This window comes from Drosophila obscura, unplaced genomic scaffold (genome assembly GCF_018151105.1).
Source record: "Drosophila obscura isolate BZ-5 IFL unplaced genomic scaffold, ASM1815110v1 contig_4, whole genome shotgun sequence".
NCBI classification, from domain to species: Eukaryota; Metazoa; Arthropoda; class Insecta; order Diptera; family Drosophilidae; genus Drosophila; species Drosophila obscura.
Window position 1 is genome coordinate 5,918,372 of NW_024542828.1, and position 11,451 is coordinate 5,929,822.

At 46.1% G+C, this 11,451-nt stretch overlaps 5 protein-coding genes across 6 annotated transcripts; 4 read left to right on the plus strand and 1 right to left on the minus strand.

The window, feature by feature from the left end:
- The first annotated feature begins 180 nt into the window (after positions 1-180).
- On the plus strand, positions 181-4,436 carry LOC111065823 (solute carrier family 22 member 13). Of its 2 annotated transcripts, none has more exons than XM_022354248.2 (5): positions 181-494; positions 2,217-2,968; positions 3,027-3,533; positions 3,590-3,733; positions 3,794-4,436. In XM_022354248.2, the coding sequence occupies exons 2-5, from the start codon at positions 2,248-2,250 to the stop codon at positions 4,195-4,197; spliced, it is 1,776 nt and encodes a 591-aa protein (XP_022209940.2). In that variant the 5' UTR covers positions 181-494; positions 2,217-2,247; the 3' UTR covers positions 4,198-4,436. The 2 variants fall into 2 exon arrangements, with proteins under 2 accessions (XP_022209940.2, XP_022209939.2); XM_022354247.2 differs by lacking the exon at positions 181-494 and adding an exon at positions 1,909-2,054.
- On the minus strand, positions 4,307-6,408 carry LOC111065824 (putative fatty acyl-CoA reductase CG5065). Its single transcript, XM_022354249.2, has 8 exons — positions 6,298-6,408; positions 6,003-6,227; positions 5,843-5,910; positions 5,653-5,748; positions 5,138-5,592; positions 4,793-5,070; positions 4,515-4,725; positions 4,307-4,440 (listed from the first exon to the last, which is right to left on the minus strand). The coding sequence occupies exons 1-8, from the start codon at positions 6,359-6,361 to the stop codon at positions 4,374-4,376; spliced, it is 1,464 nt and encodes a 487-aa protein (XP_022209941.1). The 5' UTR covers positions 6,362-6,408; the 3' UTR covers positions 4,307-4,373.
- Positions 6,409-7,633: 1,225 nt separating this feature from the next.
- LOC111065817 (solute carrier family 22 member 20) lies at positions 7,634-9,614 on the plus strand. Its single transcript, XM_022354240.2, has 2 exons — positions 7,634-8,407; positions 8,468-9,614. The coding sequence occupies exons 1-2, from the start codon at positions 7,684-7,686 to the stop codon at positions 9,487-9,489; spliced, it is 1,746 nt and encodes a 581-aa protein (XP_022209932.2). The 5' UTR covers positions 7,634-7,683; the 3' UTR covers positions 9,490-9,614.
- An 830-nt stretch (positions 9,615-10,444) lies between these two features.
- LOC111065804 lies at positions 10,445-10,985 on the plus strand. The gene is made up of 2 exons (XM_022354226.2): positions 10,445-10,776; positions 10,849-10,985. Exons 1-2 carry the CDS (start codon positions 10,536-10,538, stop codon positions 10,983-10,985), a joined length of 378 nt encoding a protein of 125 aa, XP_022209918.2. The 5' UTR covers positions 10,445-10,535.
- A 46-nt stretch (positions 10,986-11,031) lies between these two features.
- LOC111065805 lies at positions 11,032-11,440 on the plus strand. The gene has a single exon (XM_022354227.2). The coding sequence runs from the start codon at positions 11,032-11,034 to the stop codon at positions 11,374-11,376; it is 345 nt and encodes a 114-aa protein (XP_022209919.2). The 3' UTR covers positions 11,377-11,440.
- Positions 11,441-11,451: the final 11 nt, after the last annotated feature.

The following is an 11,451-nucleotide window of genomic DNA, read 5'->3' on the forward strand; positions in this document are numbered from 1 at the left end:
CACAAAAACCGAATAAAAATTTCCTAAAAACAAAAATTATTGAACTCTGTTAATAGGTTTTTATTATTAAAGTAAATTCATTTAGAAAATTAACGCCCTGGGTCTCTCTGTCTGTAAGTGTGGCCCCACAATCGGGACTGTCTCTGAGGCCCCCATGGCGGCGATACTGGCGTCAGTTGCCATTTGATTCTCAACCGATTGAGACGCGTTCGCTCCCCAAGAGGAAATCGGCGGCGCGACGTGCAAATTGGAAAGCTGCCTTATATACCCGAATTCTAACCGCACGCACACAATATTTATTGTCGCTTAATTTATTTATATTAATTTGTATGCAATCAAATAATCAAACAGACAAGAAATATTTCCACAAAGTGTATCGCGAACGAAAGAATATTCAAACTCATAGCAGGAATGTTTGTTTGAATGTTTTGTGGCCTGCAAATTATTTTATGATCGCTGATATCAAGAGTTTGCCAAAGTTCCAGTTGATAAAGGTCAGTAATAGGACAGGAACATTTGTATGTGTATGGAAAATATCTAAAAGAAAACTCACCATAGTTCCATAATTAATTAGAGTACATTCGATTAAAATGAATAAATAGTTTGGTTATTCATTATCTTGTCAAAATCTTGACCATAATCTATCATCTATTACGCCTTCCTGGTACATGCAGTTCAGTTGTGTTCGCTCTGTGGCCAACAATTAATTTGCATTTGGATTCCATAACAAGTCATTCAACTAATGGCACGACCTGCCTTCGCCTTCGTATCCATTCCATGGATCGTATCAAATAGGAAATTCATATATTCAAATCCAGCGAGAGACCAGACCAGTTTCCAATAATTAGCATTGCCGGGAAAATGTGAAGCTAAAATATTTGCACAACCAATAGGACCTGGACAAACAAATGTGCCGCTTGGTCTGGGCTGGTTGGCTCTGGCCTGGAGGTGGGGCAACTTCTATGCCAGACAATAACAAATTAGCACCTGCGGAATGGAAGCATAAAGAGTGCGGTCAATAAAGCTGATCAAACAGAGAGTTGACAAGCGAAGATCTAGCCAATTAACAGATCAATCGTATGACTGCGAAATCTTGGCAATGTTTGTGCATTACAAACATACAGATAATGCAGTGGAACAACACTCATTATCTGCCTTTAATCAACCGATACCGATACGAACTATAGTGTTTGATGAGGTGCGTGATTTATGGATACGATATCAAATCAGTGCAAGGCAAAAACAAGAGCATCCATACATACGTACATGTATGTACATATGTACATATGTGTGAATGTATGTAGAAGAAATTAAAAGGGAGAAGCGCGTCAAGGGCAAAAGTCCAACAGAAGAGAGAGGACATTACAAAAGCCCACGACATGTCTGTTCATGCTGCTCTCTTATCTCCTATGAGTACCAAGTCCGTGAGAGCGCGCCCACAGCATAACTGGTTCTCTGGTCAGCTGAAATGCAAGCAAAGTCGTGAGAGTGCATATCCACAGCATAACTGTTCTTTTGTGTACCCTCTCAGAGAGTATACCAATCTAGGTAAAATGTTTGTAACGTGATTACACATAAATACATATATTCCTCCATTTTAATTGGAAAAACTTCACTGCTTAATGTAAAAATAATGGTCAGGTAATAGTGTTAGAAATAAATCTAGCTAAATAATAGAATTTTAAATAATTCACTTAAGTTTGATCCCAGTCTGCTCATCACATTGTAGGGAACATTATATTCAATGCACACGTCCCATTCTTTATGGGGGGTGACGCTTTATTCTGGCTGCAGTGATAAAAGTTAGAAGGGTATTTAAACCTCGGCAGGCTTTCAATTATATTTTAATAAAAATTCGCAAAGTAACTTCAGTGGATCGTGAATATGGTGCACCTTAATATAACAAAAATCGATATACATATATAGATGAATAAATAACTTACAGCCATCCTTGTAATAATGAAAATCAATCAAATAAACAGTAACCGCAGCCCGGCATTTCAACAATTCCGCGTGACATTCAATGCTTTTGCTCAAGTCAAGTGATTTCAGCTGTAAGCCGCTTTCAATTTATATCAATTGAGTGAGCCAGAAGGGGGAGTACTGCGAAGCGAGGGGTGTTGCAATATTCGAAGAAAAAGAATAAATAAACAGCTGGAGAAATATGCTCAGCAAAGCAGCTAACAAATGTTTTGCAACTCTCTCCCTATTCACAGAATGTTCCACTAGCGAGGAGCCACTGCAGCAATGGTTAACCTACCGGCCATACGAGCCGGACGTCCCACTGCGCCCAGTCCGCAGATGTCCCACTCCCATTCGAATGAGATTGAAAGTGATTCTGCCAAGAGGATGAGAGCAGTCACACCTCCTGCTGCACCAGCAGCAGCAGCACCACCACCACCAGGCAGCGATGTCATTGGCGATGTGGTGGGGGACTTTGGCATCTGGCAGCTGAGAACGATCCTCATCATATTTCTGTGCAAGATTCCTGCCGCCTGGTTCATGGCCTGCATCATATTCACCGGCCCCGAGCTGTATCCCGGCTCGGAGTTCACCTGCGACACCAGCTACCTGGAGGGCAGCAGCAGCAGCAGCTCCAACTACACCATCTCGGATAATCAGTGCTATGTGCTGGATGAGGCCACAGGCAGTAGAAGTGAATGCGAGCGGTTCTCGTACGTGTCCAGCTTCGACTCCCTGATCATGCAGTTCAATCTGGTTTGCCTGAGAGACATCTTCGTGGCATGGACACAGTACTGGCATCTGTTTGGTGTGCTCGTGGGCGGTGTCCTGGGCACAAAGATGATGCTGGGCATAAGTCCGAGGAGCACCTACTGCGTGGGCGCTGTGGCACAGATTGTGTGCGGCGTCGTCACTGGATATGCCAGGGATTTCAGTCTGCACTGCGCCTTTCGGTGTCTCTCGGCTGTCTGCTGTGCCGTCATGTTCACCGCTGGCCAGGCTATATGTAAGTTGTATCTATCCAATGCCCTGGAACGATCTATGTACAATTGCTCTTCCCCCAGTTGCGGATATCACTGCGGGAATGCATCGCATTGGTGCCATCATCCTGTACGACACCTTCTGGTCTGTGGGTGTGATTCTGTTGCCCGGCCTTTCCTCGTTCTTCAATAGTTGGTCCCTGATCTATGTGGGCATCACCTTTCCCACCATCATGCTAATCGTCCTGCTCTACTGGACTCCCGATTCTCCCCGCTGGCTGCTCCGACATGCCGTCGATCGTTTCTCCATCGACAATGTGGAACAGATCGTGCGTGAGGGTGCCGCGATCAACGATCGCACCTTCAAAATACCACCCGACTTTCGGCAGCAGTTGGAGCATCTCAGCGAGCGACTCAAGGCCCAACCGCCGCCGGCTCCCTGGAAGGAGCTGTGGGTGGGAAGGCGGGCCAGGACCCACATGATTGCCGCTCATCTGGCGCTGGCTTTCTTTGTGATCAACTTTATGGGTATGCTGCTGAATATACGATCCTTTGGCAGGGACTATCTCGTTCCGAATACCATTGCAATGGGTAAGGCAGCTCCGGCTATGACTGTAATCTGATATTAATGCTCCTTCTCGCCACAGGATTCTCTGAGATCATTGGCTGCTTCCTGGCCTTACATTTCACACTCAAACACAACAAATGGAAGTGGCAATGTGCCGGACTGTTCAATATACTTGCCGGAATCCTGGGCTGCCTTGGCTGGATCTTTACCAATGCCGATCAGAGTAAATATACACGGAACTCTCCACTCGAATCCAATTTTTAAACCGTATTTCCTGCCTTAGTGGATGCTGATCTCAAGGTCAGCTTGTGGATGATCATTGCCACCATACCCAAGGCGGCTGTCTCCTGTGCCCAGTCCATGATACTTGCCTGCATGAACGAGCTGATGCCGGCCAATAAAAAACAGCTCTATGTCTTCTCTGTCGTCACCTGGGCGCGCGTGTGGCTGCTGTCGGCTCCGTTCTTCAATGTGCTCAGGAAAATCGATACGGCCATGTCGCTGACCTCGTACTGTGTGTTCAGCATTCTGGGTGGCATCTGCACCAGTCTGCTCTTAACGCCCAGGACTAGTGTGGCTCCTGTTGTGCCGCCACAGGCAGTGGAGCAGTGCGACAAGAAGGAGCAATCGCCGCTGAATGCACCAGTGTGGACCATTGAGTCGGATGTCAATAATACACGATTGTAGACTGTAAATTCTAGATTGTGGATTTGGATATGCTTTTTTGATTGCCAGCTTCTGTTTGGCATATAGCTGGCTGTATTATTCAGCAAATGAAACAACATTCTTCTGTGATTAGGTTAAGTGAATTGTTATTCAGTTATTACAAACATAAACTCGTACTCATTTCCTTATTAATTTGACTAAAATATGACGTAGATAAGCAACATGTAAAAACACAAATGAAGAAATATCCAGACCCAGTAGACCCTGTAAACGCAGAGCAGGAAGCAGAGCATTACTCATACAGTCAGAGCGTATAAATATTTGTCTGGGGCACTCACTTTGTTACCATAAGTTTATTGGAGTCCACTGTGAAGTTTTCCCGATGCAAATATTTGTTAATGCCAATCATGTGGCGTCGCACATAGTCATCGTAGTCGAGATCTTCCAGGTTCCAGTAGAGCATCGGAAAAGTGCCATTCTCAATTTGTTCCTTGAAGTAATAGCGACTTTTGTTCTTGAAGATCCATTCATTCAGCGAAAAGAAACTGCCTGAATGGAAATCCAATTTCAGTATGGAATTTCTTGGGTATATATTTTGTTTTTGAATAAGATTTACCTGCCAGACAGGCCTGGCGAAACTTCTTGGCTATGGGCGTGACCATTCGCCGCTTTTGGGACAGCAGCAGTGTGCGCAGATCCATCAGCAGGGCGGGAACAAAGTGCAGCATCCAGACGGCCAGCTCATGCTTGGAGGCGCTGCGACGATACTTGAAGTTGGGGAACATAATCATACGCTTGGTGGGATAGATTCTGGACCACTTCATGGTCAGCTCTCCCAAATGCTGCCAGGTGATGGGATTTGTCACACCCGATGTGGCATTGCAGATGCTCAAACTAATGCGCAAAAAAATCATTAATCGTTCCATGGAAAACCCTCTTCCAACCTCTTCCAGCCACATACCTGCCCAACTTTGCCTTGTTGATCATCATAATCATCGCATTGACCACAAAGTCCACGGGTATGATGTCGCATATCATATCCTTGTCGCCCAATATGCTGCTAATGCCGCCCTTGCCAATCTCCATCATGATGCCGCTGATGGCCTGAATGTTATCTATCCAGCCGGGATACGGCTCTCGATAGGCGGCCGTCACAATCGAGGGTCGCACAATCACAATGGGAATCACATCCTTGTACGCGTTGACAATCTGCTCGGCTATGGACTTGGTGAATGTGTAGGTATTGACATGCGGCCCCTTGATGTAGTCCGCCAGCTGATTGAGATAGTCGTCGGGTATTTTCCTGGTGCAAGTGAGAAACTGACGCCAATCCACGGGCGGCAGCGTCGGATACACTTCCTCGTCCACATATTTGCGACCCGGATTGCAGTAGGCCGTTGAAACATACAAAAAGCTCTGTGGGGATCAATCAATTAATCAATCAATCAATCAATTTGTAGCCTTGGCTTGGCTTACCCTCAACTGTGTCATTTCTCTGCAGAGTTCCAGCAGATTGTAGGTCGCCTGGGAGTTGACACGCGCCGCCACCTTGAGGCACTCATTGAAGCGCACCTGTAAGCCGAAACACTCAAGTCAGTTGGGGCAGCAGCTCTGGAGGCAGCTCTGGAGGCAGCTCTGGAGGCAGCTCTGCCAAATGGAGACTTACCGTTGCCGCACTGTGGAAAATAATGTTCACCTCGCCGCACAACCTGACTCTGTCCGGCTCTGCTAAACCTGTTGATGGAAGCCACGCCCCGCCCCAACCCACAGCCCGCAGCCCAGTAAAGCCAAAGTGGTTTAAGGTGAATTTCACTCCAAAGACATACCAAAATTGTCGTCCTCAATATTGCCAGCGAAATGAAAGATTTTCCTTAGTCTCTCCGGATGTTCGGTTCGCAGTCGCTCGAAGATTCGATTCTGCAGAAAGTCCTGGAATCTTTGCTTGACGCAGACACCGCCCTTGGGGCGGATCAGCATGTAGATTCGCTTGATTTGCGGAAAACTCCAGAGCAGCTTTTCCAGCAGTGTCTTGCCGACGAAGCCCGTGGCTCCTGCATCATTCGATTAATTTGCTTGAGTGATCGCAGGAGAGAGAGAGTTATCTGTGTGTGCCATTTTTACCTGTTATAAAGATCACTGAATCGTGGTAGATATCCATTTGGTTTTTCGCCTTAGCGTTTTCCATTGTGGTGCGGGCACTTGGAAGACACAACTGCAACTGACTCGGGCGACACACACTTTCCACCAGCCGTTGCAACCAACTGGCTTTGGCAAAGAAAATTAAATGAAATGCTTCGCTTTGCTTTGCTTTTGGTCCTCCAGAAACAAGTTTTCCATGAAATGGCAAGTGCGGGAAAATGCGCGAATATATGCGATTTTCCAACGAAAGTAAACGTAAACCATTGCAGACATACTCGTAACACTTGCCCACAAAAATATATAATATTACATCACATATCGATTTGTGGACGGGGCAGAGATCATTCCAGTTGCAGTTGAAATTTTCAATTTCATTCAACAAATTGGCCAGTCTTCTGGCCTTGCAATCTTCTTCTGTAGTATGTAGAATTGGGAGGTTTTTCGCATATAGAAAGCGCCATTTATTCCGGATCAACAGCAGAGTTCATTCAAGAAATGGCAATGGTTTGTACAAGAGGCTCAGATAAGATACTCGTGTGTGATATATGTATATTGTAGCCTCTCTGCTGGGAATGACCAATATTTGAGTTCATTCAGAAATTAATTAATCAACGAACTCATTGAAGAAATGGAGACTGAGATACTCGTAGCAGATATATGTATGTATTTAAATGTGTGCATGATATCCCATAAGTATATACATACTGCCATGGCGAATTCTTGATTAAATTATGAGTTATTCTCTCTTATACCAGACACTCTGGCATTTCGAATTTTTCCAAAGGGGAATGATATATGTACATATGTATGACAAATACTTGAGTAAATGGATAAGCAGAGATGTTCTCTCATGCCAGACACTGTGGTGCATATTCCAAAGAGAAATGGATTATCAAGGATATATTTTCTAGATTTACTAATATATTTAATATATTGTATGTACAATTATTTTCTCCAGCCTCATTTATCAATAAACCATCCTTTAAAAATCTTTCCATTAACTATAATCCGGTTAAATTTATGCATTGATTGACTTAACCAATTGATTAGCCATAATCACATCAATCACATCACCTGCTGTCACCACACACAGTCTGTGTGGAAAGTCTGCTGCCCAGTGCTGGTGCTGTGTGCAGCCAAAACAGATCGTTCCCTGCCGCCGGCCAGTTCAAATGTTTGCACCATTATTTAGGAACATTTTTGGCACTTATTTGCGCTTTGATTTGATTAGCGACGACATCGGAGGCCGGCACAGATTCGGAGCCCTCGAGCTTACCTGTCCGAGTGAGGTGCTAAGCGAAGTCGCAGTCATGCTGGAGGGTTGGTGCTCTCAAGACGTGGTAACTAAATTCCCAAAGCTAACTAAGGATGCCGGGGCTATACCCATGTAGCCATAATGGCTGCACGCCAAAGGTGCGCCGCTGCTCGCCCACGCCCCAAGTGCTGGGCCACTACGCACACATCTTCACCTGCACCGATCCGGAGGCGAATGAGCAGCCCACGCCAATACTGACTGGGCCTCCTCCAGCTACAGATGTCATTGGCCACCTGCTGGGCGACTTTGGGCTCTGGCAACTGCGCACGCTGCTCATCCTGTTCCTGTGCCAGATACCTGCCGCCTGGTTCATGGCCAGCATCCTGTTCACAGCCCCCGACATCTATCCGGAGGAGGAGTACAGCTGCAACACGAGCTCCATTGAGGGCGCTGACAACAGCTCCGTCTCCCTGGACCATTGCTATGTGATGGTCAGCTATGGAGACTCGGGCTATGCCATGCACCGCTGCCACCAGTTCCACTACAGCACCCTTGGCTTCCACTCCCTCGTCATGGAGTTCGACTTGGCCTGCCTGAGCGACATCTTTGTGGCCTGGTCGCAGTATTGGCATCTCTTTGGCTTCTTCATGGGCGGCGTGGTGGCCACCAAGCTGCTGCCTGTCCTGAGTCCGAGGCAGATCTATGTGACGGGCATCTGGTCGCTCCTCGGATGTGGCCTGCTGACGGTTCTGGTGAATCATTTCAGTCTGCACTGTGCCCTGCGCTGTCTGGCGGCCATCGCCTGCTCCTTTCTGGTTACCTCGGGAGAGGCTATATGTGAGTGTGCTTTGAAGATCGGAGGAGATCTGGTTAATGATTATTCCTCTGCTTCCACAGTCAGCGACATCACAGCGGGCAAGCATCGTCTGGCTGCGCTGCTTCTTTACGATACCTTCTGGGCCTTGGGTTTGATCCTGCTGCCTGGAATGGCCTCCTTTGCCCACAGCTGGCGGCATATTTACTTGGAGATTTCGCTGCCCCTGCTGGTGATTATTTTCCTGCTGCCATGGACTCCAGACTCGCCGCGCTGGATACTCCAGCACACAAAGGATTCTCAGGCAGGCGTCAATGCCGCTGTGGAGATGCTGCTAGAGGCAACCCGCATCAATGGTCACTGGTTCAGCGTCCCCAAGGACTTGCCCCATCAGCTGGCGCTGCTCAGGGAGCGGATGCTGGCGCAGTCTTCGCCTGTCCGCTGGCTGGACCTCTGGCGAGGGCACAGCCGAAGCACAATCCACATGGTGGCTGTGCACATGGCTCTTGCAGCATTTCTGGTGGTTCACGTGGGTCTGCTGCTCAACATTCGATCCTTCGGCAGGGAGCATCTGCTGCCGAACACCATGGCCATGGGCTTGGCTGAGATTTTGGGCTGCTTCTTGGCCATGTACCTGACGTTCCGCCACGGCCCTCGCAAGTGGCAATGGGCTGGAGGCATCTGCATCTTCGGCGGTTGCGTTGGCTGCCTCTGCTGGCTCTTCAATGATGTGGCTATGCCTGAAGCCTACGAGATCTCTGTGTGGTTGTTCCTTAGCACGCTGCCCAAGGCAGCTGTCTCCTGTGGACAAGCCATGCTCCTGGCCTGCATGGGTGAACTCGTGGCGTCAGAGCACCGCACCCAGTTCGCCTTCTCCGCTCACACCTGGGCCAGGGTATGGCAGCTCTCCGCCTGCCTGCTCATCCTGCTGCGTGAGGTCAGCACAGCCCTCTCCTTGACCGCCTTTTGCATGCTGGTCATACTGGGTGGCCTTTGCACCTGTTGCCTGGTTACGCCCCAACAGGCACAAGCACTGGAGGGGGTTTCGATGCAAGAGAAGGGCCGGCAACGTGCTGGAAACGGTTGCCATAATATTATTTTATGAGCCTTGGGCTTATTGTTACTTTAGTTTAGTTTTGTTAAGTGTTTTAGCCAAGTATTTACATATAGCCAACATAATGAACAGCAGCGTGCGAATTTAACTCGATAAAAGTTCTACTGAAACGAGCTTTGTGCATATAAATATATATACCATATATCAATGGAAAAGAAAACTAAGCAAAAATTAACTATTAAAAATTAAAAACATTTCATGTGGTAAAACATTGAATTATGATCTCTCCTTAAAGATATTTCGTAGAAAATTTAAGTAAGGAATCCAAAAATACCGAATTTAAGAGTTTAATTTAAGTTTAAATGTATTATAATATCTATAATTAAGAAAATAAAATTCAAGGAAACTCAATAGATTTCTTTTGTCAAAGGAACGTTAATAAAACCTTAAATATATTATAAAACTAAACCTCATTCTATTTGCGTTTTCATTTCTCGTTTTTAGAATTTAATCTAAAATTAAATCATTATTAGAATATTTATAGTATAATATTCATAATTTATAAATTAAAATTCAAGGACTATTAAATTAAGTTAAATCTATTAAGATTATTTTTTTAGAGGAACGTTTATAAAACCTTAAATATATCCTAAAAGTGACCTCATTCTATTTCTATTTCTTAATCTCTTTTTCCGCTAAAACTAAATAATTTTCAAACCAATGTTCGACCCCACTACCAACCACCACAGACTGTCGCCAAACACATTCATCCACTAAGCTGGCACACATATGTATGTATAATAGGCACACATGCCTCACCGAATATCATCCAAGCGCATTGCTCCACTGACAGCATATTTCTATTTGCCACCTGCCACATGCCTCATCCCTGTGCCCAATCCTCCTGCGTGGCACAGCGACAAGCAGAAATCGCAAATCAATAAAATAGAAACCATAGAATGGCCAGCCAACAGAGCCAACGTGCCGCAGAATGAGCCGCAGAAAAATGGTCACTGCTGGAGCAGCATTTGTCGCGATAGCACCGACCCGAATCGCAGCTCTTCGCGGCTGACCCAAACTGCTCTGAGGTGGATGCAATGAAATCGAAGAAATCTGCCTTTGCCAACACTTCGACGGGCTACGGCAGGCACAAGCACAGCGGACACGGCAAGGGTCACGGACACGCGCAAGGACACGGCCAGGGACAGCCCGGCAAGGACAAGGCTGAGGGCGGTGGCAAAGGCAAGTTCCGAGAGGTCCTGGATAAGCATGAAGTGAAGGAGGAAGAGGACAAGGACTTGAATTCCGGGTTCGGCGACTATCTACGCACACCGGAGGGTCTGTACATAATTAACCCTATACTCATAATCATAATTAGTATTCTATGAGTGCCCTTTCTGCCCCACTTAGCATTTGAGATGATGAAACTATTTGTTTTTGCCAACACAATTATGCTGATTGTCACTTTGGCCTGGCCCCACATCAAGGAGCAGTTCTACATGATTAACCATTGGCTGGAGACCTTACGCGAAGACCATCGCATGTAGATCGTCGGAAATATTCAGTAAAAAAGTTTAAAACAAAGCGTAAAAAATGGTCGGACCCTTCGTGCAGGGTATGCTATTGATAGGCATCATCTATTGGTACTCCAAGGGCATGATGTCCATGATCAACGACTACTATCGCAGCGAATTCAATCGCAAGCTGCAAGCGAATGCCGCACCCAAACCCAAGGCAGAAATGCCCATCAATGTGGACAATTTTATGGACTATGTGCGGGAACTGGAGACGCCCAGTGAGACGAGAACGGATCAGCTGGTAGACACTGGTGTAGGTACAGCACTGAGCAAAGAATACTCGCAAGTACTGCTGCGTTTCCTTGAGATCACCGGAACTCTTCCAGCCTACGATATTTGTCTCAATAGCTCCTTAAGTTAGCTAACAAAATATTACCTAATATTTATGTATTTTATATGACTTTGGTAGATTAAAATAAAATAAAATAAAATAAAA